Source organism: Gorilla gorilla, chromosome 10 (assembly GCF_029281585.2).
Source record: "Gorilla gorilla gorilla isolate KB3781 chromosome 10, NHGRI_mGorGor1-v2.1_pri, whole genome shotgun sequence".
Classification (NCBI taxonomy): domain Eukaryota; kingdom Metazoa; phylum Chordata; class Mammalia; order Primates; family Hominidae; genus Gorilla; species Gorilla gorilla.
In genome coordinates, this window is record NC_073234.2 from 76,054,251 (window position 1) to 76,081,041 (window position 26,791).

At 35.1% G+C, this 26,791-nt stretch overlaps 1 protein-coding gene across 5 annotated transcripts in view; it reads left to right on the plus strand.

The window, feature by feature from the left end:
* KRAS (KRAS proto-oncogene, GTPase) overlaps positions 1-26,648 on the plus strand; it is a 121,870-nt gene extending 95,222 nt beyond the window's left edge. For 3 of the 5 annotated variants that reach the window (XM_063694110.1, XM_063694111.1, XM_063694112.1), the window contains exons 3-6: positions 4,486-4,664; positions 6,129-6,288; positions 16,289-16,412; positions 21,980-22,068. In XM_063694110.1, the coding sequence (XP_063550180.1) occupies positions 4,486-4,664; positions 6,129-6,288; positions 16,289-16,408 (459 nt within the window). In that variant the 3' untranslated portion in view covers positions 16,409-16,412; positions 21,980-22,068. Of the gene's footprint in view, positions 1-4,485; positions 4,665-6,128; positions 6,289-16,288; positions 16,413-19,688; positions 19,690-21,979 lie in introns of all 5 variants that reach the window. The other 2 variants (XM_063694113.1, XM_055358034.2) reach the window with 2 other exon arrangements.
* The last annotated feature ends 143 nt before the right edge of the window (positions 26,649-26,791 follow it).

Genomic DNA, 26,791 nt, shown 5'->3' on the forward strand with positions numbered 1-26,791 from the left:
CTTTATATTTATCTGTTCTTTTTAGATCGTATTTCATTTAATACTTTTTCTTCTTTAGTTTTTACGAAGTTGCACTGAAAATAGCTCAGTGACTAATTGCACTTCTAAGAGTGAGGACCCTAGTTAAAATTAACTCTAAAAATACTGAATTTTTAACCTAAACCTTTGATTTCTAATCAACAGTATTGTTTATGAGTAGGTTGTAGGTTACTTTGAAACTGAATGTGTCTCAGAACTTTGCTATCGATATTTTTAAGGTCTTGTAGGGAAAAGATAATAGGAATGAGATTTATCAGTGAATAGGGGACTGCTTTCCCAGTTTCTCGGTCGCACTGGTGTATTCACCATGGAAGCATCTTATGAAATATGTACATAAACTACTAATATCCCACATTACAGGTTGACTGTTCTTTATCTGAAATGCTTAGGACCTAGAAGTATTTTTGGATTTTGGTTTTTCAGAGTAGGGATACTCAGCCTACATTGGTAAGTAAAGAATGTGAGGTGACAGGCTGGGCGCGATGGTTCACGCCTGTAATCCCAGCACTTTGGGAGGCCGAGGCGGATCACCTGAGGTCAGGAGTTCAAGACCAGCCTGGCCAATCTGTACTAAAAATACAAAAATTAGCTGGACACAGTGGCACGTGCTAGTAGTCCCAGCTACTCAGGAGGCTGAGGTAGGAGAATCGCTTGAACCTGGGAAGTGGAGGTTGCAGTGACTCGAGATTGTGTCACTGCCCTCCCGCCTAGGCAACAGAGCAAGACTCCATCTCAAAAAAAAAAAAAAAAAAAAGAATGTGAGGTGGCAGCAATAGGTAGGAAGAGTCTTTGGTCAGCTTTACATGCTCTGTAGCCATGCCTGGGTAATGGGTTGACTCTAAGACTCTGTACTTTGCTCCCACCTCCTGCTTTTTCATTACTCTTTAGAATGGTTTTTAATTTATGATCTATAGGAGTTCTTTCAAGTATTTAATAAGAGAATAGGCTAAAATAAGTAAATGTCAACTGAATGCTCAAATCTCTACTAAAGAGCCTCTTATTTAGAAAATAAATATCCATCCTTTTTTTCTGACTGGTGAGATAATTAATTTTTATTATAGACGGTTTGGAAAATACCATATGCTTTAAAAGATAAGCACAAAATTATATCTAATATGGTAGGTTTTCACACTTTAAAAAATTGAAAACCAAAGAAAAACATTTAACATAGCATCTAGTACAAAGAAAAGAGATAAGCAAGAGATAAATGTCTTTTTTGGGACAGAGTTTTGCTGTTGTTGCCCAGGCTGGAGTGCAATGGCACAATCTCAGCTCACCGTAACCTCCACCTCCCGGGTTCAAGTGATTCTCCTGCCTCAGCCTCCCGAGTAGCTGGGATTACAGTCATGCACCACCAGGCCCAGGTAATTTTGTATATTTAGTAGAGATGGGGTTTCTCCATGTTGGTCAGGCTGGTCTCAAACTCCCGACCTCAGGTGATCTGCCCACCTTGGCCTCCCAAAGTGCTGGGATTACAGACATGAGCCATTGCACCCGGCCAAGATAAATGTCTTTTAAATTATCTCCATCAAAGACATAACCTTTATAACATTTTGATGTATATATTACCAGTTTTTAAACACATAATAGATTTATATAAATACATAAACACATATTATTGTGATCATGCTGCACTTGGACATCTTTATATTCTCCTTATACTGTAAACATTTTGAAATACTTTACTAACAACATTCGTAATGACCATTCTTTCTCTTTTTCTCCCTCTGATAGAATGGTCTACAGAGTAGTTCATAAACTAAACATACTTTAGAGGCTGGGCGCAGTGGCTCATGCCTGTAATCCCAGCACTTTGGGAGGCTGAGGCATGCGGATCACGAGGTCAGGAGTTAGAGACCAGCCTGACTAACATGGTGAAACCCCATCTCTACTAAAAAACAGTACAAAAATTAGCCGGGCGTGGTGGCGTGCACCTAGAATCCCAGCTACTCAAGAGGCTGAGGCGGGAGAATCGCTCGAGCCCAGGAGGCAGAGGTTGTAGTGAGCCGAGATTGCACCACAGCACTCCAGCCTGGGTGACAGAGCGAGACTCCATCTCAAAAAAAAAAAAAAAAAAAACAAAAAAAACAAAACAAAACAAAAAAAGATACATTAATACTATAGCCCACATGTGGAACATTAAGAAAATAATTGCCTTTATGTTTATGCTTTATACCTGTTGTTAGCCCTGCCTCTTATTTCATGATTTCATGGCTTCACATTGTAACATCCCTTTACCATATTTTTTGAGGACTGTTTTGGCAGAATGTGTGAAATCTTGGGCAGAAGTATTACCCAAAAGTCAGAAGAAAATCAGATTTTTATTTCAAGATTCTGTTAAAGTTACCCACTCCCTTCTTTTACTCAATCTTACAGTTGCAGTTCTATCTCTTTTTAGAAAAGAAAAAAAGAGGCCCCTTAAGATTTGCAGATGAAACAATATTGCTCTTTAGAGATATCCATCTGGCTGTTAGATTATTTTTCCACAGTTTTCAGAAGTGGATGAGGGCATTAGAATCTTGAGTATTGCCATTTCCTTTGTGTGCCTTTGACTATAAATAAAATAGATGCATGACAATTATTTATAAGTTGATTGATTTTTCTTGTCATTTAAATCATCTTGAATAATAGAGTTGGTAGAGCTATCCCATTTTTGAAATTATTTTGTTTTGTCAATAACTTTTTGTTACCAGCATGTACACTTGCATTGTTGACTATCCATATACCTTTAAAAAAATTTTTTTTGTGGTGAAATATGCATAACATAAAGTTTACCATGGTAGTTTTCTTTCGTTTGTTTTGTTTTTTTTTTTTTGAGACGGAGTCTTGCTCTGTTTGCCAGGCTGGAGTGCAGTGGAGCGATCTTGGCTCACTGCAACCTCCGCCTCCCGGGTTCAAGCACTTCCCCTGCCCCAGCCTCCTGAGTATGGGACTACAGGCGCCCGCCACCATGCCCAGCTAATATTTTGTATTTTAATAGAGATGGGGTTTCACCATGTTGGCCAGGATGGTCTTGATCTCCTGACCTCATGATCCGCCCACCTCGGCCTCCCAAAGTGTTGGGATTGCAAATGTGAGCCACCGCGCCTAGACCATGGTAGTTAATTTTAAGTGTTCAATTCAGTGACCTTAAGTGTGTTCATAATGTTGTGCAACCATCACCATGTTGTCTAACCATTAGCACTATCTGTTTTGAGAACTTTTTTTTATCACCCCAAATTAGAATTCTGTACCTGTCAAATAGTCCCCAGTAATCCTCCCTCCCCCAGCCCCTGGTAATCTGTAGTCTACTTTTCGTCTTTTTGAATTTGCCTATTTTAGGTTCCTCATATAAGTGGAATTATGTGGTATTTGTCCTTTTGTGTTTGGCTTACTTCATTTAGCATAATGTTTTCAAGGTTCATCTGTGTTGTAGCATGTATATACAGGTTGAAGCATCCGTTATCCAAAATGCTTGTGACCAGAAGTGGTTTGGATTTCAGATTTTTTTTTTGGATTTTGGAATATTCATAGATACTTAACTGGTTCAGCATCCCTAGTCCAAAAATCCAAAATCAGATGGAGCTCAGTGGCTCATGCTTGTAATCCCAACACGTTGGGTGGCCAAGGCAGGAGGATCACTTGAGCCCAGGAGTTCAACCAGCCTGAGCAACATAAGACCCTATCTCTCCGAAAAAAAAAAAAAAGATGAAAGAAAAAAAATCCAAAATCAAATACTCCAGTGAGCATTTCCTTTTAGCATCATGTCAGGCTCTAAAAGTTACAGGTTTTGGAGCATTTTGGATTTCAGATTTTTGGATTAACCTGCATTAATGCTCAACCTATATGAAATTTTATTCCTTTTTATGGCTGAATAATGTTCCACTGTATGTATATACCACATTTTGTTTACCCATTCATCTGTTAACAGACACTTATTTCCACATTTTGGGTATTATAAATAGTGCTGCTGCGAACATTGGTGTACAGGTATCTGTTTGAGTCCCTGTTTTTAGTTCTTTTGGTTATATACCTAGGAATGGAATTGCTGATCATATGGTAATCCTGTGTTTAACTTTTTGAGGAACTACCACTGTTTTCCACAATGGCATCACCATTTTACATTCCCACCAGCAATGCACAAAGATTTCAGTGTCTGTATCCTTGCTAACACTTATTTTCCATTTTTTGAGTTTTTTTGTTTTGTTTTTTTAATAATAGCCAATCCTAATGGGTATGTGGTAGCATCTCATGGTTTTGATTTTATTTTCCTGACTATTAATGATGTTGAGCATTTTTTCAGGTGCTTAGTGGCCATTTGTCCGTCATCTTTGGAGCAGGAACAATGTCTTTTCAAGTCCTTTGCCCATTTTTAAATTGAATTTTTTGTTGTTGAGTTGTATATAACACCTTTTTTGAAGTAAAAGGTGCACTGTAATAATACAGACTGTGTTTCTCCCTTCTCAGGATTCCTACAGGAAGCAAGTAGTAATTGATGGAGAAACCTGTCTCTTGGATATTCTCGACACAGCAGGTCAAGAGGAGTACAGTGCAATGAGGGACCAGTACATGAGGACTGGGGAGGGCTTTCTTTGTGTATTTGCCATAAATAATACTAAATCATTTGAAGATATTCACCATTATAGGTGGGTTTAAATTGAATATAATAAGTTGACATTAAGGGGTAATTATAGTTTTTATTTTTTGAGTCTTTGCTAATGCCATGCATATAATATTTAATAAAAATTTTAAAATAATGTTTATGAGGTAGGTAATATCCCTGTTTTATAAATGAAGTTCTTGGGGGATTAGAGCAGTGGAGTAACTTGTTCCAGACTGCATCGGTAGTGGTGGTGCTGGGATTGAAACCTAGGCCTGTTTGACTCCACAGCCTTCTGTACTCTTGACTGTTCTACAAAAGCAAGACTTTAAACTTTTTAGATACATCATTAAAAAAGAAAACCATAAAAAAGAATATGAAAAGATGATTTGAGATGGTGTCACTTTAACAGTCTTAAAAGCAATCATGTGTGTATAGCGTAGAATTGCTTGGATTGGATAAACAGTGGCATTATATATTTTAAAAAATAAAAGTTTTGAAAGATTGAAGAATTTGGGCATTACAGTTTTCTTAAATCTGACAAAGCTGCATAAAACTATTAAAATAATCATTATTATGCTATTTTATATTCTGTTTCTTTGAGGGTTTAGTTTTCCAAAAACTACATATTAAGCAAATAAATCACTCACTGGCTATGTCATATAATAACAAGTTAGCCTAGTTATAAGAAGTTTAACATTTTATTTAAGAACATTGTTACAGCATGTTTACTGTATAGTCTAGTAATAGAGCAAAAGACATTTGGGTGGGTGGTAGTGGTAGTATTTTTATAGAGGAGTTACCAAATTTCAGCTCTATTATCCAAGTTTACCCAGCTAATAGTGTTCGGAACTGGGAATTTGAGCCAATTCTGACTCTGTTGTCTGCTCTGCTCCTTCTTTTGTGCTGTGTCTTTGAAAGTCACCTAAAATTGTGAGGGAATGTAATTTCACCCCAAATTTAGAGTTTATGCACTTGTTATATTGAAAATGATTAACATGTAGAAGGGCTTTTAATGGAATAAGTGGTGTAGTAACTTCAGTGTTGCCTACCTAGAAATCAAAATCTTTCTACTTGTCCACTTTGTTTTTTGAAAAAGTAATATGAAAATTATGTTAATGCTTTAATTCAGGTTTTTGTAAAATATTTTTTATCTTTACACATTTAACATATGTTTCTAAAATTATAGTCTGTTATATAGCACTTTGGGTCTGGAATTTTTCAGTAGTTTCTGTTTTACTATTATGATCTACCTGCATATTAACCTCTATTAGGTTATAGTTTTACTATACTTCTAGGTATTTGATCTTTTGAGAGAGATACAAGGTTTCTGTTTAAAAAGGTAAAGAAAAAAAATAACTAGTAGAAGAAGGAAGGAAAATTTGGTGTGGTGGAAACTAGGAATTACATTGTTTTCTTTCAGCCAAATTTTATGACAAAAGTTGTGGACAGGTTTTGAAAGATATTTGTGTTACTAATGCCTGTGCTATAACTTTTTTTTCTTTCCCAGAGAACAAATTAAAAGAGTTAAGGACTCTGAAGATGTACCTATGGTCCTAGTAGGAAATAAATGTGATTTGCCTTCTAGAACAGTAGACACAAAACAGGCTCAGGACTTAGCAAGAAGTTATGGAATTCCTTTTATTGAAACATCAGCAAAGACAAGACAGGTAAGTAACACTGAAATAAATACAGATCTGTTTTCTGCAAAATCATAACTGTTATGTCATTTAATATATCAGTTTTTCTCTCAATTATGCTATACTAGGAAATAAAACAATATTTAGTAAATGTTTTTGTCTCTTGAGAGGGCATTGCTTCTTAATCCAGTGTCCATGGTACTGCTTTTGGCTTTGGTTTCTTTCTACATTGAAAATTTCTCTTCAATTCTGAGCACATGTTAACATTTAGAATTCAAGAGGTGGGGATTTTTTTTTCCCATGGTTACATATATATATATATATATAAAAAGAACAGGGCAACAAATTTTTGAGTTTTCTATTTCAGTAGTACTTTTAAACCATTATGTCATGTTTCTAGGTTAAACGTTGTTGTATTTGAAGAATTTTACTTTGGCAGAATTTTTTTGAGGATATGTTTATTTCTGGAGAAAGGTCTCATTAAAGAAAGAAAATACCCAGAAAGCCAACAGAAATTCTGTTATTCATTTAATGCATTTTTCTGACAAAAATTATTGCCAGAGAGAACCTGAATTTTGTTTCAGAAATCATCTTTGTTTTAAAAATGACTTTTTCTTCAGGTAAAATAAAATAATTTCAGTTGCTATTATTTAACCTGTTTGTATGAAGAGTTTAACATATAGGAAATGAATACATAAAGATAGGAAGGAATTGTTATATGTAGTCACATGTCTCTTAATGACAGGGATACTTTCTAAGAAATACATTGTTAGGTGATTTTGTCATTGTGCAAACATTATAGAATATACTTACACAAACCTTGGTGGTATAACCTACTATACACCTGGGATATATAGTATAGTCTCTTGCCCCAGGGATACAAACCTGTACAGTATGTAACTGTACTAATGACTATAAGGCAATTGTTAACACAATGGTAAGTTTTGTGTGTCTAAACCTACACTTGGGCTACCCTAAGTTTATATATTTTTTTTAATTTCTGTTCAATAATAAATTAACCTTACTTTACTGTAACTTTTTTAATAAACTTTTTAATTTTTCCTAACATTTTGACTTTTGTAATACAGCTTAAAACACACATTATACAGCTATACAGATTTTTCTTTCCTTACATCCTTATTCTGTAAGCTTTTTCCATATTTAAAATTTTTTATTTGTTTTTACTTATTAAACTTTTTTGTTAAAAACTAAGACATGCATGCACATTAACCTAGGCCTACACAGGGTCAGGACCATCAATATCATTGTCTTCCACTTCCACATCTTGTCCCACTGGAAGATCTTCAGGGGCAGTAACACATGTGGAGCTGTCATCTCCTATAATAACATTGCCTTCTTTTGGAATACCTCCTGAAGGACCTATCCAAGGCTGTTTATAGTTAACCTTTTTTTTTTTTTTTTTTTTTTTTTAGTAAATAGGAGGAGTACACTATAAAATAACAATATAGGTGCTATACCATTATACAACTGACAGTGCAGTAGGTTTGTTTACACCAGCATCACCACAAACACGTGAGTAATGTGTTGTACTACAATGTTAGGATGGCTATAACATCACTAAGCAATAGGAACTTTTAAACTCCATTATAATCTTATGGGACCACTATCACATATGCAATCTCCTGTGGACCAAAATGTCATTATGTGGTACATGACTGTACTAAGAAATTGATCCATCTATATTCATCAATTTGTTTAGGGCTTTTTCTGGTTACATTTACCTGTGAGCCCAGAAAACCAGTTTTGTAGAAATTAACTTCTGTAATGCTAGGAGTTAAAAAAAATTGCTGAACAACTTTTACATTGTTAAACATTTAAAAACAAGCATTCTAGAAGTTTATCAAATTTCATAAAGGTGCAAAAATGTAAATGTAAATCATTATCCAGCTAATATATATGTTGTATTTCCCTAGTAGGAGAGCATATGTACCTCTTCCTAGTTATACAAATTTGATATATAGTAAAGAAACAGTAAATTCTACTTCAAGTCATTTTGGGAGGATTAAAAACTGAATTTCTCTAGTTTGACCATTATACAAATTTCTCTGGCAATTTTACTAAAACCTGATTTATAGGTTAAACTTGGTGTATATCATATCACTTTACTTTAGAGGAATTAAGATTTCACATAAATCCATTTCCAGGTTCCAAAGACCAGGAAGAGGCTTGGTTTTTGTTTTTCTTTTTACTGGTCTTCTATAACCAGTCTCCTTGATTTTTCTTAGGAGAGAAGGTACTGAGAAAACATGATTCTAATATTTATTATTTTTTCTTCCAACATTTTCTTATGAAACATTTTCAAATACAAAATTGAGTTTTATTTAAAACATTTGCAAATATACTACCTAGATTCTACCATTGTTGTTTTATATTTGCTTACTTACAACTTTTAAAAGATGCTTTTTATACCACTGAACATTTTAGCTTACATTTCACAAAGAAAAGAAAAAATTTAAGAGACTTTGCATAATGTTTTAAGGGGTTGCAGTAAAGAAGTGCTTCTTATATTTTCTTATGCATACAAATCAGCTAGGCTTATTAAAATCTAGATTCTAATTTAGAAGGTTTAGGTGGGGACCGAATCTGCATTTCTGACAAACTCCTAGATGGTATTTTTCTTGGTACTTGGACCATACTTTGAGTAGAAAAGCAGTAGAGGACATAAAAAGAGTCTTGTTAGTCCCACTTTGTTGCTGTCCACTTCTCATTTGATACTATCCTAAAATAGCTGTGTCTCTTTTTTGGTGGTTGTATGATTACTACCTCAGAAGTACTAATTGATTCTTGCTGTTTGACCTTAATACTTTAATATAACACAGCATTCATATTTGATCAGAAAACTATCTGGCTTCCTTTTATAAGAGATTTTTAGGTTTTATACAGTTTTGTGGCCTTGGGTTTTTTTGTTTGTTTTTTTGAAGGTATATAATGTGTAAGTAAACAAATTTGATTTGTAGACATTTTTATGTGGATCATCTAATTAAAAATGGAGGGATACAGTATGAAAGAATACTTGTACTTCTTAACAGAGCACTCAACCTTTCTTTTATATCCTGTTTCACTGATGTTATTATGTAATTTATGTTGATAAACTATAAATTAGATATTTAATTTCTGTTCTTTGATTTCCTTTTATTATTAAATGGACTTGTTGATTTGCCTAGAAATTAATTTGCCTTTCAAAAGTCTTATTAATCTTCCTCCGTTGAAATTAATTTGATATTTGCATGCTTCTGGAAGACTTTAAAGAGCTATTCCGAGTAACTGTAGAGATTATAAAACGAAATATGGGAATTTTAATAAATTTTACATCTCCAGTTACTGGTGAAAATGTCAAGCCCTCCTTTCTGCAGAGTATTTTGTTACTCATCTGTTATTCAGCTTATTTATTTATTTATTTATTTTTCTTTCTTTCTTGTTTTTTTTTTTTTTGAGACGGAGTCTTGCTTTGTCGCCCAGGCTGGAGTACAGTGGTGGGATCTCGGCTCACTGCAGGCTCCACCTCCCGGGTTCACGCCATTCTTCTGCCTCAGCCTCCCAAGTAGCTGGGACTACAGGCGCCCACCACCATGCCTGGCTAATTTTTTGTATTTTTAGTAGAGACGGGTTTCACTGTGTTAGCCAGGATGGTCTCAATCTCTTGACCTCGTGATCCGCCTGCCTCGGCCTCCCAAAGTGCTGGGATTACAGACATGAGCCACCGCGCCTGGCCCTTATTTGTTTTTTAAACAAAATTAGTCTGCATATCCTTGTTGTATTTTATCAGCAAGTTGTTTTATGCCCTAACTTTTGGGGTCTTGATCGTGAGCCTAAAACACGTAAACACCCAAAAAGAATTATATTCCAGTTAAAGGAACAAAACATTCATTTAGAAGTTCTCATCCACGTAAATCAGAGGCTGGCAAACATTCTCTGTAAAGGGCCAAGATAGTAAACGTTTTAGGCTTTGAGGGCCACAAGTGGTATCTGTTGCATTTTTTTTTAATTATGACCCTTTAAAATGCAAAAATCGTTGTTAGCTTGTGCATAGTATAAAAATAGGCTGGCTGCACGCTGTGGCTCATGCCTGTAATCCCAGAAATGAGGTGGGAGGCCGAGGTGGGCACACCACCTGAGGTCAGGAGTTTGAGACCAGCCTGGCCAACGTGGTTGAAACCCCGTCTCTACTAAAAATACAAAACTTAGCCAGGCGTGGTGGCGGGTGCCTGTAATCCTGGCTACTCAAGGGGCTGAGGCAGTAGAATTGCTTGAACCTGAGAGGCAGAGGCTGTAGTGAGCCGAGATCATGCCAGTGCACACCAGCCTGGACGACCGAGCGAGACTGTCTCAAAAAAAAAAAAAAAGGCTGTGGCTGCATTTGGTCCATTCGCTGTAATATGCTGATTCCTAATTCTCTGGGTAACTTTAGTGTTTGATTAGCTACTAGAAGTTAGGTTAAACTTTTGTATTTTACAGGCTAACCTTAATTATCTTAAAGTAAAACCTAACATAGTTCATGAAAAGGAAATAGAAATTTTACCCTAGTACTCTTTTTTTTTTTTTTTTTTGTTGAGGCAGAGTCTCCCTCTGTCACCCAGGCTGGAGTGCAGTGGTGGGATCTTGGCTGATTGCAGCCTCCTCCTCCTGGGTTCAAGCAATTCTTGTGCCTCAGCCTCCCGAGCAGCTGGGACTACAGGCACGCACCACCACACCTGACTGATTTTTGTATTTTTAGTAGAGACAGGGTTTCGCCATGTTGGCCAGGCTGGTCTTGAACTCCTGGCATCAAGTGATCCTCCATCTGAGCCTCCCAGTGTGCTGGGATTACAGACGTGAGTCACTGTGCCTGGCCTCTAGTATTTTTTTTTTTTTTTTTGAGACGGTCTCAGTGTTGCCAGGCTGGAGTGCAGTGGCGCGATCCTGGCTCACTGCAACCTCCGCTTCCCGGATTCAAGCGATTCTCCTGCCTCAGCCTCCTGAGTAGCTGGGACTATGGGTGCACACCACGACGCCCAGCTAATTTTTGTATTTTTAGTAGAGACGGGGTTTCACCATGTTGGCCAATATGGTCTCAGTCTCTTGACCTCGTGATCTGCCTGTCTCGGCCTCCCAAAGTGCTGGGATTACAGACGTGAGCCACTGTGCCCAGCTGTACTTTTTAAGATAAGAATTGCAGGATATATATTTTTACCAACTTAATAACTTATAATTTTAAAAAGCTAATTACTTGGCTAGAATATAATGCATTACATATTATTTACACTCAGTTCAGTCCATATCTGAAAGGCAAATAGAATTATTTTCTGCTAGTACATTGTGTAGTCCCTATGTTCCTAGTGTATAAGGACTGTTACCTAGTTCACATTTATCTGGGTTGTTTACAGATTTTCCTGGTCCCTTTGGACAGTGCATGGCCATGTTGGCAAAAGCTGTCAAAATTGAAACATTGACACCATGAGAATTGTGTGTTTTCCAGTCTGCTAAAATCAAAAGTGGGAGGGTTCAGTAAGGTGAATGACAGAAGCAGAGTTTTCGGGGTATCTGTTACTCCTCATTCGGCTTTTCTGCTCTCTGGGGGTCTCAATTTAAATATAATGTGAAAATTAGTTTTACGAACCTAAAAATGTTGAGTGATTAATTTCCTGGTTTTGTTATTAATTTCTAGATATTTAAATTAATTGTTAGAAGAACCCCGTTAAAGAATGCTTTGCAAAACAACCTCCTTATGTGCTATGTCTCTGTTTAATAGTAGTTGAGTTTGTTTACATGAGATCAATATTTTGAACTTTAGCTTTTTATGAGTTCAAAATTGACGGAACAGTTACTGTGCACTTGCTGTGCACCATGGTAGTCTCCCAAGTAGTGGTTTTTCTGCATTTCAATAGTACATGAGATAGGCTGTGGGTGGCAAGGTTTCTTGAGAAAGTGAGGGATGCACAGTTGGGTTTTAGAATACGTCTTGTTCCTCCATGCCCTTCCCCACCAAAAGGCTGGTAGTCTTGCATTTGTATATAGTTAGGGTATTTTATGTGTTGCTTCCTTGACAGAGTTTTGCAAGAATTTGCAGATTTAACAGGAACAAAAACTTACTTAAAACAAAATCTCTTAGTAAAAGCATAGTCTAGCAAGATTTAGAATGATACTTTGGCTAACAGTTCTTTCTCTATATGGAGTGCTTTGTTTCCATAGCCTCACAAGTATGTTTTCAGATAATAGTTGAGTTGAAAATGTTGTCAATCTCTTGATTTAAAAAAATTTACATATTTAAAGTTGTATACTTTTGTTCCTATGTATTTTCAGTTGTTCTTAAAGTTTAATAAGTGACATTTGAAAATGAGTATATATGTATAAAAACAAAAGTAGGCTAGGCGCGGTGGCTCATGCCTATAATCCTAGCACTTTGGGAGGCTGAGGCAGGCGGATCACAAGGTCAGGAGTTTGAGACCAGCCTGGGCAATATGGTGAAACCCCCATCTACTAAAAATACAAAAATTAGCTGGGTGTGGTGGTGCATGCCTGTATTCCCAGCTACTCGGGAGGCTGAGGCAGGAGAATCACTTGAACCCGGAGGTGGAGGTTGCAGTGAGCCGAGATTGCACCACTGCAGTCCAGCCTGGGCGGCAGAGCAAGACTCCATCTCAAAAAAAACAAAAAAAGAAAAAGTTAAAAAAACAACAAAAAAACCCCACAAAATGAGTATATGTGGCAACAAGTCCTATTCTCAAAAAAAATTATTGTGTGCTAGTTAAGAGCGTAATGAGTAGCCAGTCGGTATTAAATATCTGTTTCAGCTATATTTTATCTTTAAAAATTATCTACAAATTTTGGAATGTGAAAAACCAGTGTTTTGTTTCATAGGTGTATACTGTAGGCATTTTAAAAATAAGAGCCAGTGCCAGTGGTTTACAGTGTACACAAGGATAATGTTCTTATGTTCTCTTGATGTCAGTATGACTTTAAAGCATATTATCAAGAAATAACTAAGTCTGAAAAACTGTGGCAAATAACTGGTACTCTAAAACCTAAATTTCTTACTACTAAAAATAAGAAATGGAAAAAGTCACCCTGTGCTGTTAATTATATGAGCCACTGAGGTCCTGACACTGAATTCTTGGTGGTGGATAATAATCTCTTCTTTTTAATTATTGGCTTCCAATTCTCTCTGCATTGCTGGAAACAAAAATCATATATTTCACTATTGGTGGTGGGGATGCTGTCACTGAAAAAGCAGACACATTCAAACTGATTTTAGAAATAAGTTAAAATCAAAATTTGCTTCTGCTAAATTAGTAGAGGACCAATACTGTTTTTCTCCTTCATAGTATGTTTTGGTACTTCTACATTGACATTATAACTTTTTTTTTTTTAAACAGGAATAGAAGTTTACATTCTTAGAAAATTTATGAAAATATGAGCTTTTACCTGGTTTGTGTGTGTGTATATATATACACACATATTTTTAAATTTCTTACATTGATTTTCAAATTGAAAGAGAACCATTTGTGAAAGTATCTTAACAGAGCTCATGCTTTACATTTTACATGCTACAAAGTTATTTTAGTGCCTTAAATTATTTATGTTGCTTATTAAAGAAAATTTTGGATACATAATTTTTTCAAGACAGAGGTAAAAATAATAAACCCTTTCCTTCTGAGGATTAATGATAAATATAAACTTTAAAACGATTAAAAAAAATTTTTTTAGAGACAGGGTCTTGCTCTGTTGCCCAGACTGAAGTGCAGTGGTGCAGTCATAGCTCACTGAAGCCTCAAACTCTGGGCCCAGGCAACCCTCCTGCCTCAGCCTTTTGAGTAGCTGGGACTTCAGGTTCATGCCAACATGCCTAATTTATCTTATTTTTAGTAGAGATGAGGTCTCAAACTCCTGGCATCTCTTGCCCTCTCAAAGTGCTGGTACCACAGGCATTAGTCACCACACCTGACACTTAAAATCTTTTATATACAGGTGTAAGTGGGTATCTAACTTAAAGTGCCAACGAAGGTAGTTGAAAGTTTGTATTTGTAGTTGGCTTAGCTAACTAGTTAACTAAATTGATTCCATTAAAAATAAGATAAGACTGTTCTTAGAATATAATGATTTTTGTTATTCGTTAAATATATCACTGGATGGTATATGTTAATGACTTGAGATACGCATTTTAACATATAATCACGTTACTTAAATGCCTGCTTTTGAACTGAAACTTAACATTATGAATTTAAATTAAAGTTTGACTTTAGAGGTAAATTTCTGTACTTTACTAAAGCAGTTCTTAATATACTTCTGAGATTTCTAAAAATTAGTGTGCCCTAAAGAATTGAGGTGTGTTTTTCTTAACTACTGTAGGCAGTAGATGTACAGATGACTTCTGCATGCAAAAATTAAGCCCTAGCCATTGGTTTACTTCAACTAATACTTAGTTGCCAATTCTCTGTGTGTGATTGAATTTAAAACTACAAATGGTACTGGTGATATATTAACTTTTTAGGTGCTAGGTCCACTTTGTTACATTTGGTTCAGTAGAAACATTGATGTTACCAATCTCAGAAAGCTAAAATACGTATGCCAATCCCCAAATTAGGTAATTCATTCTTAATTTTAAGATAAAAGAATAGAATTCCCTTAAAATTAAATGTAGAGTAAAATATACCAGCTTTAAAAAAATTCACCTTTCTGTTGGAAGAATGAACATAATATTACATCTTTTAACTTGCACTATATATAGATTAATATTTCTGTGTATTTCTCTGTGCCCCTACTTTGATGGTATGCTTTTCTGAACAAACTAGCAGCACAATTAACTAAGCACTTTGTCCCGTTTGATGACTGCCTAATTTTCTAGATTGGAAAATATTAAAAACTTTATCTCCATATGGCCAATATATGATTGTACCTGTTGTCATAGCTCTCTTATGTTTAAGCAAGAAAAACCCTATTAAGAGTATTTAAATTAGAATAAAAGGCACACAGCCAGTATGATTGAACACTGTTCTAAAAAATTATTTTTAAGACTTGTAGTAAGGCCAGGTTTGGTAGCTTATGGCTGTAATCCCAGCCCTTTGGAGGCCAAGGTGGGCGGATCACTTGAGCTCAGGAGTTTGCCGGGCAACATGGCAAAACCCTGTCTCTACGAAAAATACAAAAATCAGTCAGGTGTGGTGGTGCTTGCCTGTAGTCCCAGCTATTTGAGAGGCTGAGGCAGGGGGATCACCTAGCCTGGGAGGTCGAGGCTGCAGTAATGATCGTGCCATTGCACTCCATCCTGGGCAACCCAGTGAGACCCTGTCTCTAAAACAAAAAAAATAAAAAAAAGAACTTGTAGTAAGGATACAAAATGCTCCTATTTTGTGTGTGTCCTTTAATTCATGATGTTTTTATATTATGGTAAGCAGCTCTCATTTAAGATTTTAATAATGTAGTTAAACATGTACAGAAGACCCAGTCTCAGCTTCACTTGTATACCCTGGAAATAGACTGAAAGGTGTTAAAATTTAAAATAAAACTCAAGGTTCCAGTTTCTTGACTCACCTTTGAGATTCTTTTATGTTTTTGTTGTTTTTTAACAAACGTTTCACGTCCATATTTTACCATTTTTCTTCTCATTCTCCCCTGGAGGAGGGTGTGGGAATCGATAGTATATAAATCACTTTTTTCCTAAGTCAAAGAAGTAATTTAAAGCTAACTTCAGTTTAGGCTTTAATTCCAAGACTAGCAAACTAAAATGGTTGCATTAATTGACAAACAGATGCTAATACCTGTGTTTAGGCTTGTCATAATCTCTCCTAATTCCTAATTTAAAAATTTTAAAATTTAATTCCATTAGAAAACAAAACTGACTTTTAAGAACAAACCAGGATTCTAGCCCATATTTTAAAACTGCATCCTCAGTTTTATTCAAATAGTCTGATGTCTGTTTAAAAAAAAAAAAAAATCTCAAGCTCATAATCTCAAACTTCTTGCACATGGCTTTCCCAGTAAATTACTCTTACCAATGCAACAGACTTTAAAGAAGTTGTGTTTTACAATGCAGAGAGTGGAGGATGCTTTTTATACATTGGTGAGAGAGATCCGACAATACAGATTGAAAAAAATCAGCAAAGAAGAAAAGACTCCTGGCTGTGTGAAAATTAAAAAATGCATTATAATGTAATCTGGTAAGTTTAAGTTCAGCACATTAATTTTGGCAGAAAGCAGATGTCTTTTAAAGGTAACAAGGTGGCAACCACTTTAGAACTACTTAGGTGTAGTATTCTAACTTGAAGTATTAAAAGATAAGAAACTTGTTTCCATAATTAGTACATTTATTTTTAATCTAGTGGGAATTAATTATAATTGAGACAATTTTGATGGCTGTAGTAGACTAATCTATATTTGGCATAAAGCCTAATGATTTAATGAGTCTTAAGTAAACTAAATATTTGGGAACTGATATTTACCTTTATTTTTAAGGGAAAAGTTTTGAGATAATCAGCAGCTTTTTTTTTTTTTTTTTTTTTTTTTTTTTTTTTTTTTAGTAGGGAGAAAAAGATATGAGCTATAGTAGAGAGCAGTAATATTGAATGGCCCAGAAGGTGGGAAAAAGCCACTCTTAAATGTATTTTTTCTTTTGGATATTTTACAAGCAAATAACCATTCTTCTGCCTAAGTTCTCCATCTCAGTGGCATCAGCAGCACAGCACTTTCTTATCCCAGTGAGAAACCTGGGAATTTTAGGTTGACTCCTACCGCCCTCTTTTCCCCCTGGTTTGGAAGTATCCACAAATTCCTGTGACGTTACATTCTGTGTCTTTTATGTCATCATTAGTTCAGGCCCCTATCATTTCTTGTTGGACTGTTAGAACCTCCTATTTGGTTTACCAGTTGCTGCCATCATTCATTGTGAAACCGGAGAGATACACTTTAAAGAAATGTCATTTTCGGCCGGGCGCGGTGGCTCACGCCTGTAATCCCAGCACTTTGGGAGGCCTAGGCGGGCGATCACCTGAGGTCAGGAGTTCAAGACCAGCCTGGCTAACATGGTGAAACCCTATTTCTAAAAATACAAAAAATTAGCCGGGCGTGGTGGCACGTGCCTGTAATCCCAGCTACTTGGGAGGCTGAGGCAGGAGAATTGCTTGAACCTGGGAGACAGAGGTTGCAGTGAGCTGAGATTGCACCATTGCACTCCAGCTTGAGCAACAAGAGCGAAACTCCGTCTCAAAAAAAAAAAAAAAAAAAGTCATTTTAGCTATAGAATAAAATCTCATGTTCCACATGTGTTGCAGATAGTCCTTACTACCTTCCCACCACTCCAGCTCTTTTTTGGTCTTATATCTAAAAACTTCATCTTGCCTGAATTTCTTTTGTTCTTCTATAAATAAATACCATGTTATTTCCTACCTTCCCTTGAGTCTTGGCTCTTGTTTGGAATGCCAGTATTTTTATCCCTAGTCTTACTAATTAGCTAACACTCTCATGATTCCCCAGTCTCCTACTCTCTAAAAACCTTTCTTTAAACTCTTAGACTAGGCATGGAGCCCTTCCTGTGTATTCCCAGAATACTATTCTTAACTATTACATGCTTCCCATGTTATGTTGAAATAACTAACCTCTTCTGTTTCATTCCTATATTATTTGACAGCAAAATCAACCAGAATTACATATTTTTCATCTTTGCACGCCCATTGCCTAGTAAGGTTCCTGGGACATAGTAACTACCCAGTAAATATTTATTGCGTGGAATTCTCATTTTCGTTTCTAAACCCATATTAAACTCTGTCTTGCTCAGAAAATACTTCACTAGGTATCATAAAGTTCATGGCAGAGCTTAAGCTTTGGATGCATATTGTTTGTAGTATATCATGTTCTTAAGAATATGCAATAAAATTACAGTTTTCAAAAACTACTAGCATATCATTTATTATATTTATTACAAGTTGGTGTTCTTTATTACATGAATTTTAGGTATTTCCCAAAAGTATAAAATATACATTTGAATAGTAGACTCAATCCCAAAAGATATTACGTGGTGTACTAATCTAAACTCAAACAAAGCATGACTGGCATTAATTTTTATTGAAATTTATGAATTCTGAATGTTTTTGAATATCATTCTGTAAAGCAATATTTTGCAATTAAAGCAATTTTGCATGTTAAATTTTACCACAACCTCTAAAATATTGCAAATTTAACAATACAGTTTGAAAAGTTACACATTTTAAATAACAGTACCATGACCAGATTTAGGTGGTGGTTTTAATTTTTTATTTTCTCCTCCTATTGTCTCACCATTAGATGATTTTAAAAATAGAATTGTTTAGAGTAAAATAAGTGTTATGCTCTAATTTATATTTAAAATGAAGGTGTAAGCATGTACTATTCTAAAATATCTAATTTGTGCAAATTATGTTTTATACAGTGACTAGGTGAATGTCACAATTGTTTGATGTGACGAATCCTTGTTTTTCAGTACACATGGAAGTAATTTATATAAAAGAGAAGTATACTTGGTAATTAAAAATTTTAAATTAAATACAATTAAAAAAAATTTATTTGACAAGCTGGCTGTGGTGTGTGTGCCTGTAGTATCAGCTGCTTGGAAGCCTGAGGCAGGAGGATTGCCTGACCCCAGGAGTTTGAGGTTGAAGGGAGCTATGATGGTGCCATGGCACTGTAGCCTAGGCAACAGAAAGAGACTCCATCTCTTAAAAAAAGTAAAAATAAAAAAATTTTGGCATAGGGACAGTGGCTCACACCTATAATGCCAGAACTTTAGGAGTCCAAGCAACACGAGGATTGCTTGAGGCCAGGAGTTTAAGACCAGACTGGGCAACGTAATGAGACCCCATCTTTAGGAAATAAATACATAAATAAAAATTTGACAATGATAAACATATATAAATTAGCTTTTCTTAGTCCTGAAAAAGATAATGTTATGTGTATGTGTGAGAATGATTAGTTCTCATATGAGAAAAAAAGAATTCATTGCTCTGTGTAGGTTGTGACATTTCCTTCATGATTGAAATTAGTTAATTTTTTTTTATTACTTATTTATTTTAAAAATAGAGACAGGTTCTTGCTGTGTTGCCCAGGCTGGTCTCAAACTCCTGGCCTCAAGCAGTTCTCCTGCCTCAGCCTCCCAAACCTCCTGCCTCAGACTGTAGGTGTGAGCCACTGCACTGGGCCAAAATTACTTAATTTTAACAAGATGATGTAGAGAGGAGAGAGTTCATTGCAACATAAGCCTAGAATCTTTGTCAGAATCTTAGAAAGTAATGTTTTCAAATTCTGTGTTTTCACCATAAAATGTGTCTTCTCTGTATCCATCACATGGTTTTTCATTGTTTTCTGCTTTACCATTTTAGTACCATTGGCATTTTTCTTCATTGTAAAAGTAGTAGAAATGGAGTAGATTACATAAGGATGTGATCAGAGGGAATTTATTCATTCAGGGTAAGGGAGTTAGATCCTCTTTTAAGATTCCATCACATTCTAAGGGTTTATGATTCTAAACTGTCAAGTAAATTGTCAAGTGCTGGCAAGCTACGGAATAATTTTCATTATATCATTGGAAATTTTCCCCTCTATATGTGTTAAAGAGTTTAGCCTGAAGGGATACATACACATACATATATGTAATCAAACCTTGATGGTATTGTATTGCTGATAAATTATTTCTTACCACTTTTCCTTTCTCCTGTGGGAGAAATAAAAGCATATGTTTGTGTAGTATCGGTAATGATATTAGAGAGTGGGAAACATCAGTGAGTGCAGTTTGGGGACTTTATTGGAGACTTTCACTAGTGCTCAAATAAATAATGCTGGTTTTTATCCTACTGTTTGCTTAATGTGGACTAGCCTCTCATTCCCATTCTATGTTTACCTCTCTTAAAATATTGGTCACGCTTTCTTGAATTATAGATCTATTAAGAAAATTCATGAACTGTAGCTAATTTTCATTGTTCATGCTCCAGATTTTATTATTTTGAAATATCGTTAATCTTAGTAGTACAGTAAAGGAGAAATACCACTTAACATTTTTTGTTTTTTTTTTCTTTGAGACAGAGTCATGCTCTGTCACCCAGTCTGGAGTGCAGTGGTGCGATCTCGGCTCACTGCAACGCACTTCGCCTCTCCGGGTTCAAGCAATTCTCCGGGTTCAAGCAATTCTCCTGCCTCAGCCTCCTGAGTAGCTGGGATTACAGGCACCTGCTACCACACCCAGCTAATTTTTGTATTTTTAGTAGAGACGGGGTTTCACCATGTTGGCCAGGCTGGTCTGAAACTCCTCACCTCAAGTGATCCACCCGTCTTGGCCTCCCAAAGTGCTGGGATTACAGGCTTGAGCCACCGCACCCGGCCCACTTAACATTTTAAATTAATTTCAAGATAATATAACTTGAATATTTTTACACATATAATTTTTTAATACATTTATTTACACAGTTTATAATATCCTACAAAGTGATTACAATGAGTAAAAACCCAGTTTTCATTGTTCTTAAAGTGGCTTGATTTATACAACTTAATGTGTTGGGTATTTGTTTCTAAGACTCCCTCTGCTGTCTAGGTTTGGAAGTATTGTGAGGTTAACAGATTTTCTTTTTATAGTTACTACTCAGTTGTTGAACAGGCTTTAAAATACAGAGAGAATCACATTTTTTCTTCATTTTTTGCTTTTATTTATATTTTTCTTTTAATTGGAGACATGACAAGAATTGACTTGTGTATGGATCTTGCATAATTTAAGTATTGCAGGTTTAAAATCTACTACCACTTTGAGAGTGCCATTTTTCACACTGTAGATTATTAGGTTGAAAATTATTATGGCTTAAAATCACTTTTAGCCATTAAATTTAAATAACTTTGCTTTAATCATAAATAGATGGTGGTCACAATGACTAACTGTTATGAAGACAGGATATTTGGCTTTATGTGGCAAGCTTTTGAATACAACAGAAATTAAAACTTTACGGGATAGAAGGAATCTCCTCCAAATTTGTAAACTATAAGACCTTTCAAATGATGTAGCTAATTTCTCCACAAATCTGAGGTATTAGTGTTTTTTTTAAAGTGGTATTCTCCCGTGTTGGGGTCACTTTAAACCTTTTTCTTAATGATAAATATATGAATTGAAACTAATCCCTTAATATATATCATTTGAAAACTGAAATAATATGTTTAGATACTGTTTACTTGTTGATAAATTATTGGAATAGGATGTTCGAATACTGTTTACTTCTTGGTAAATTTTTAAATTCAATGGATTTTACGTAAGTATAGAACTGGAGCTCAAATACTGTTACTGTGTGTGAAGATATATGAACATAGTTTATAGTTGCATGGCTTATATCTAAAGTCCAGAAACATAAGGACAATTAAGTGTACACACACACACATGCATTTGGATTTTGGTGACTTAGGTTTGCCAATGTGGAAAAAAATAGTAGCAAATTAAGTTCTCCTGTGAAAAAGTCGTTACCTTATTTAAAATTCTGTGCCATTGGTTATCCTTGTCTTTTGTGAAAATTAGTGTTCCTGTTTATAATATTGATAAAACACCTATGCGGATGACATTTAAGAATTCTAAAAGTCCTAATATATGTAATATACATTCAGTTGCCTGAAGAGAAACATAAAGAATCCTTTCTTAATATTTTTTCCATTAATAATGGAAATTTGTTACCTGTACACATGAAGCCATCGTATATATTCACATTTTAATACTTTTTATGTATTTCAGGGTGTTGATGATGCCTTCTATACATTAGTTCGAGAAATTCGAAAACATAAAGAAAAGATGAGCAAAGATGGTAAAAAGAAGAAAAAGAAGTCAAAGACAAAGTGTGTAATTATGTAAATACAATTTGTACTTTTTTCTTAAGGCATACTAGTACAAGTGGTAATTTTTGTACATTACACTAAATTATTAGCATTTGTTTTAGCATTACCTAATTTTTTTTCCTGCTCCATGCAGACTGTTAGCTTTTACCTTAAATGCTTATTTTAAAATGACAGTGGAAGTTTTTTTTTCCTCTAAGTGCCAGTATTCCCAGAGTTTTGGTTTTTGAACTAGCAATGCCTGTGAAAAAGAAACTGAATACCTAAGATTTCTGTCTTGGGGTTTTTGGTGCATGCAGTTGATTACTTCTTATTTTTCTTACCAATTGTGAATGTTGGTGTGAAACAAATTAATGAAGCTTTTGAATCATCCCTATTCTGTGTTTTATCTAGTCACATAAATGGATTAATTACTAATTATAATTTCAGTTGAGACCTTCTAATTGGTTTTACTGAAATATTGAGGGAACACAAATTTATGGGCTTCCTGATGATGATTCTTCTAGGCATCATGTCCTATAGTTTGTCATCCCTGATGAATGTAAAGTTACACTGTTCACAAAGGTTTTGTCTCCTTTCCACTGCTATTAGTCATGGTCACTCTCCCCAAAATATTATATTTTTTCTATAAAAAGAAAAAAATTGAAAAAAATTACAAGGCAATGGAAACTATTATAAGGCCATTTCCTTTTCACATTAGATAAATTACTATAAAGACTCCTAATAGCTTTTCCTGTTAAGGCAGACCCAGTATGAAATGGGGATTATTATAGCAACCATTTTGGGGCTATATTTACATGCTACTAAATTTTTATAATAATTGAAAAGATTTTAACAAGTATAAAAAATTCTCATAGGAATTAAATGTAGTTTCCCTGTGTCAGACTGCTCTTTCATAGTATAACTTTAAATCTTTTCTTCAACTTGAGTCTTTGAAGATAGTTTTAATTCTGCTTGTGACATTAAAAGATTATTTGGGCCAGTTATAGCTTATTAGGTGTTGAAGAGACCAAGGTTGCAAGTCCAGGCCCTGTGTGAACCTTTGAGCTTTCATAGAGAGTTTCACAGCATGGACTGTGTCCCCACGGTCATCCAGTGTTGTCATGCATTGGTTAGTCAAAATGGGGAGGGACTAGGGCAGTTTGGATAGCTCAACAAGATACAATCTCACTCTGTGGTGGTCCTGCTGACAAATCAAGAGCATTGCTTTTGTTTCTTAAGAAAACAAACTCTTTTTTAAAAATTACTTTTAAATATTAACTCAAAAGTTGAGATTTTGGGGTGGTGGTGTGCCAAGACATTAATTTTTTTTTTAAACAATGAAGTGAAAAAGTTTTACAATCTCTAGGTTTGGCTAGTTCTCTTAAAACTGGTTAAATTAACATTTCATAAACACTTTTCAAGTCTGATCCATATTTAATAATGCTTTAAAATAAAAATAAAAACAATCCTTTTGATAAATTTAAAATATTACTTATTTTAAAATATATGAAGTGAGATGGCATGGTGAGGTGAAAGTATCACTGGACTAGGGAGAAGGTGACTTAGGTTCTAGATAGGTGTCTTTTAGGACTCTGATTTTGAGGACATCACTTACTATCCATTTCTTCATGTTAAAAGAAGTCATCTCAAACTCTTAGTTTTTTTTTTTTACAACTATGTGATTTATATTCCGTTTACATAAGGATACACTTATTTGTCAAGCTCAGCACAATCTGTAACTTTTTAACCTATGTTACACCATCTTCAGTGCCAGTCTTGGGCAAAATTGTGCAAGAGGTGAAGTTTATATTTGAATATCCATTCTCGTTTTAGGACTCTCCTTCCATATTAGTGTCATCTTGCCTGCCTACCTTCCACATGCCCCATGACTTGATGCAGTTTTAATACTTGTAATTCCCCTAACCATAAGATTTACTGCTGCTGTGGATATCTCCATGAAGTTTTCCCATTAAGTCACATCAGAAATGCCCTACATCTTATTTCCTCAGGGCTCAAGAGAATCTGACAGATACCATAAAGGGATTTGACCTAATCACTAATTTTCAGGTGGTGGCTGATCCTTTGAACATCTCTTTGCTGCCCAATCCATTAGCAACAGTAGGATTTTTCAAACCTGGTATGAATAGACAGAACCCTATCCAGTGGAAGGAGAATTTAATAAAGATAGTGCTGAAAGAATTCCTTAGGTAATCTACAACTAGGACTACTCCTGGTAACAGTAATACATTCCATTGTTTTAGTAACCAGAAATCTTCATGCAATGAAAAATACTTTAATTCATGAAGCTTCTTTTTTTTTTTTGGTGTCAGAGTCTTGCTCTTGTCACCCAGGCTGGAATACAGTGGCGCCATCTCAGCTCACTGCAACCTCCATCTCCCAGGTTCAAGTGATTCTCGTGCCTCGGCCTCCTGAGTAGCTGGGATTACAGGCGTGTGCCACCACGCTTGACTAATTTTTGTATTTTTAGGAGAGACGGGGTTTCACCCTGTTGGCCAGGCTGGTCTCAAACTCCTGACCTCAAGTGATTCACCCGCCTTGGCCTCATAAACCTGTTTTGCAGAACTCATTTATTCAGCAAATATTTATTGAGTGCCTACCAGATGCCAGTCACCGCACAAGGCACTGGGTACATGGTATCCCCAAACAAGAGACATAATCCCGGTCCTTAGGTAGTGCTAGTGTGGTCTGTAATATCTTACTAAGGCCTTTGGTATATGACCCAGAGATAACACGATGCGTATTTTAGTTTTGCAAAGAAGGGGTTTGGTCTCTGTGCCAGCTCTATAATTGTTTTGCTACGATTCCAATGAAACTCTTTGATCGAGCTACTTTATGTAAATCACTTCATTGTTTTAAAGGAGTAAACTTGATTATATTGTTTTTTTTATTTGGCATAACTGTGATTCTTTTGGGACAATTACTGTACACATTAAGGTGTATGTCAGATATTCATATTGACCCAAATGTGTAATATTCCAGTTTTCTCTGCATAAGTAATTAAAATATACTTAAAAATTAATAGTTTTATCTGGGTACAAATAAACAGGTGCCTGAACTAGTTCACAGACAAGGAAACTTCTATGTAAAAATCACTATGATTTCTGAATTGCTATGCTAAACTACAGATCTTTGGAACATTGTTTAGGTAGGGTGTTAAGACTTACACAGTACCTCGTTTCTACACAGAGAAAGAAATGGCCATACTTCAGGAACTGCAGTGCTTATGAGGGGATATTTAGGCCTCTTGAATTTTTGATGTAGATGGGCATTTTTTTAAGGTAGTGGTAATTACCTTTATGTGAACTTTGAATGGTTTGACAAAAGATTTGTTTTTGTAGAGATTTTAAAGGGGGAGAATTCTAGAAATAAATGTTACCTAATTATTACAGCCTTAAAGATAAAAATCCTTGTTGAAGTTTTTTTTAAAAAAAGCTAAATTACATAGACTTAGGCATTAACATGTTTGTGGAAGAATATAGCAGACGTATATTGTATCATTTGAGTGAATGTTCCCAAGTAGGCATTCTAGGCTCTATTTAACTGAGTCACACTGCATAGGAATTTAGAACCTAACTTTTATAGGTTATCAAAACTGTTGTCACCATTGCACAATTTTGTCCTAATATATACATAGAAACTTTGTGGGGCATGTTAAGTTACAGTTTGCACAAGTTCATCTCATTTGTATTCCACTGATTTTTTTTTTTTCTTCTAACCATTTTTTCTTCAAACAGTATATAACATTTTTTTAGGGGATTTTTTTTTAGACAGCAAAAACTATCTGAAGATTTCCATTTGTCAAAAAGTAATGATTTCTTGATAATTATGTAGTAATGTTTTTTAGAACCCAGCAGTTACCTTAAAGCTGAATTTATATTTAGTAACTTCTGTGTTAATACTGGATAGCATGAATTCTGCATTGAGAAACTGAATAGCTGCCATAAAATGAAAATTTCTTTCTAAAGATACATGAGTTCTTGAAGAATAGTCATAACTAGATTAAGATCTGTGTTTTAGTTTAATAGTTTGAAGTGCCTGTTTGGGATAATGATAGGTAATTTAGATGAATTTAGGGGAAAAAAAAAGTTATCTGCAGAAATGTTGAGGGCCCATCTCTCCCCCGACACCCCCACAGAGCTAACTGGGTTACAGTGTTTTATCCGAAAGTTTCCAATTCCACTGTCTTGTGTTTTCATGTTGAAAATACTTTTGCATTTTTCCTTGAGTGCCAATTTCTTACTAGTACTATTTCTTAATGTAACATGTTTACCTGGAATGTATTTTAACTATTTTTGTATAGTGTAAACTGAAACATGCACATTTTGTACATTGTGCTTTCTTTTGTGGGACATATGCAGTGTGATCCAGTTGTTTTTCCATCATTTGGTTGCGCTGACCTAGGAATGTTGGTCATATCAAACATTAAAAATGACCACTCTTTTAATTGAAATTAACTTTTAAATGTTTATAGGAGTATGTGCTGTGAAGTGATCTAAAATTTGTAATATTTTTGTCATGAACTGTACTACTCCTAATTATTGTAATGTAATAAAAATAGTTACAGTGACTATGAGTGTGTATTTATTCATGGAATTTGAACTGTTTGCCCCGAAATGGATATGGAATACTTTATAAGCCATAGACACTATAATATACCAGTGAATCTTTTATGTAGCTTGTTAGAAGTATCCTTTATTTCTAAAAGGTGCTG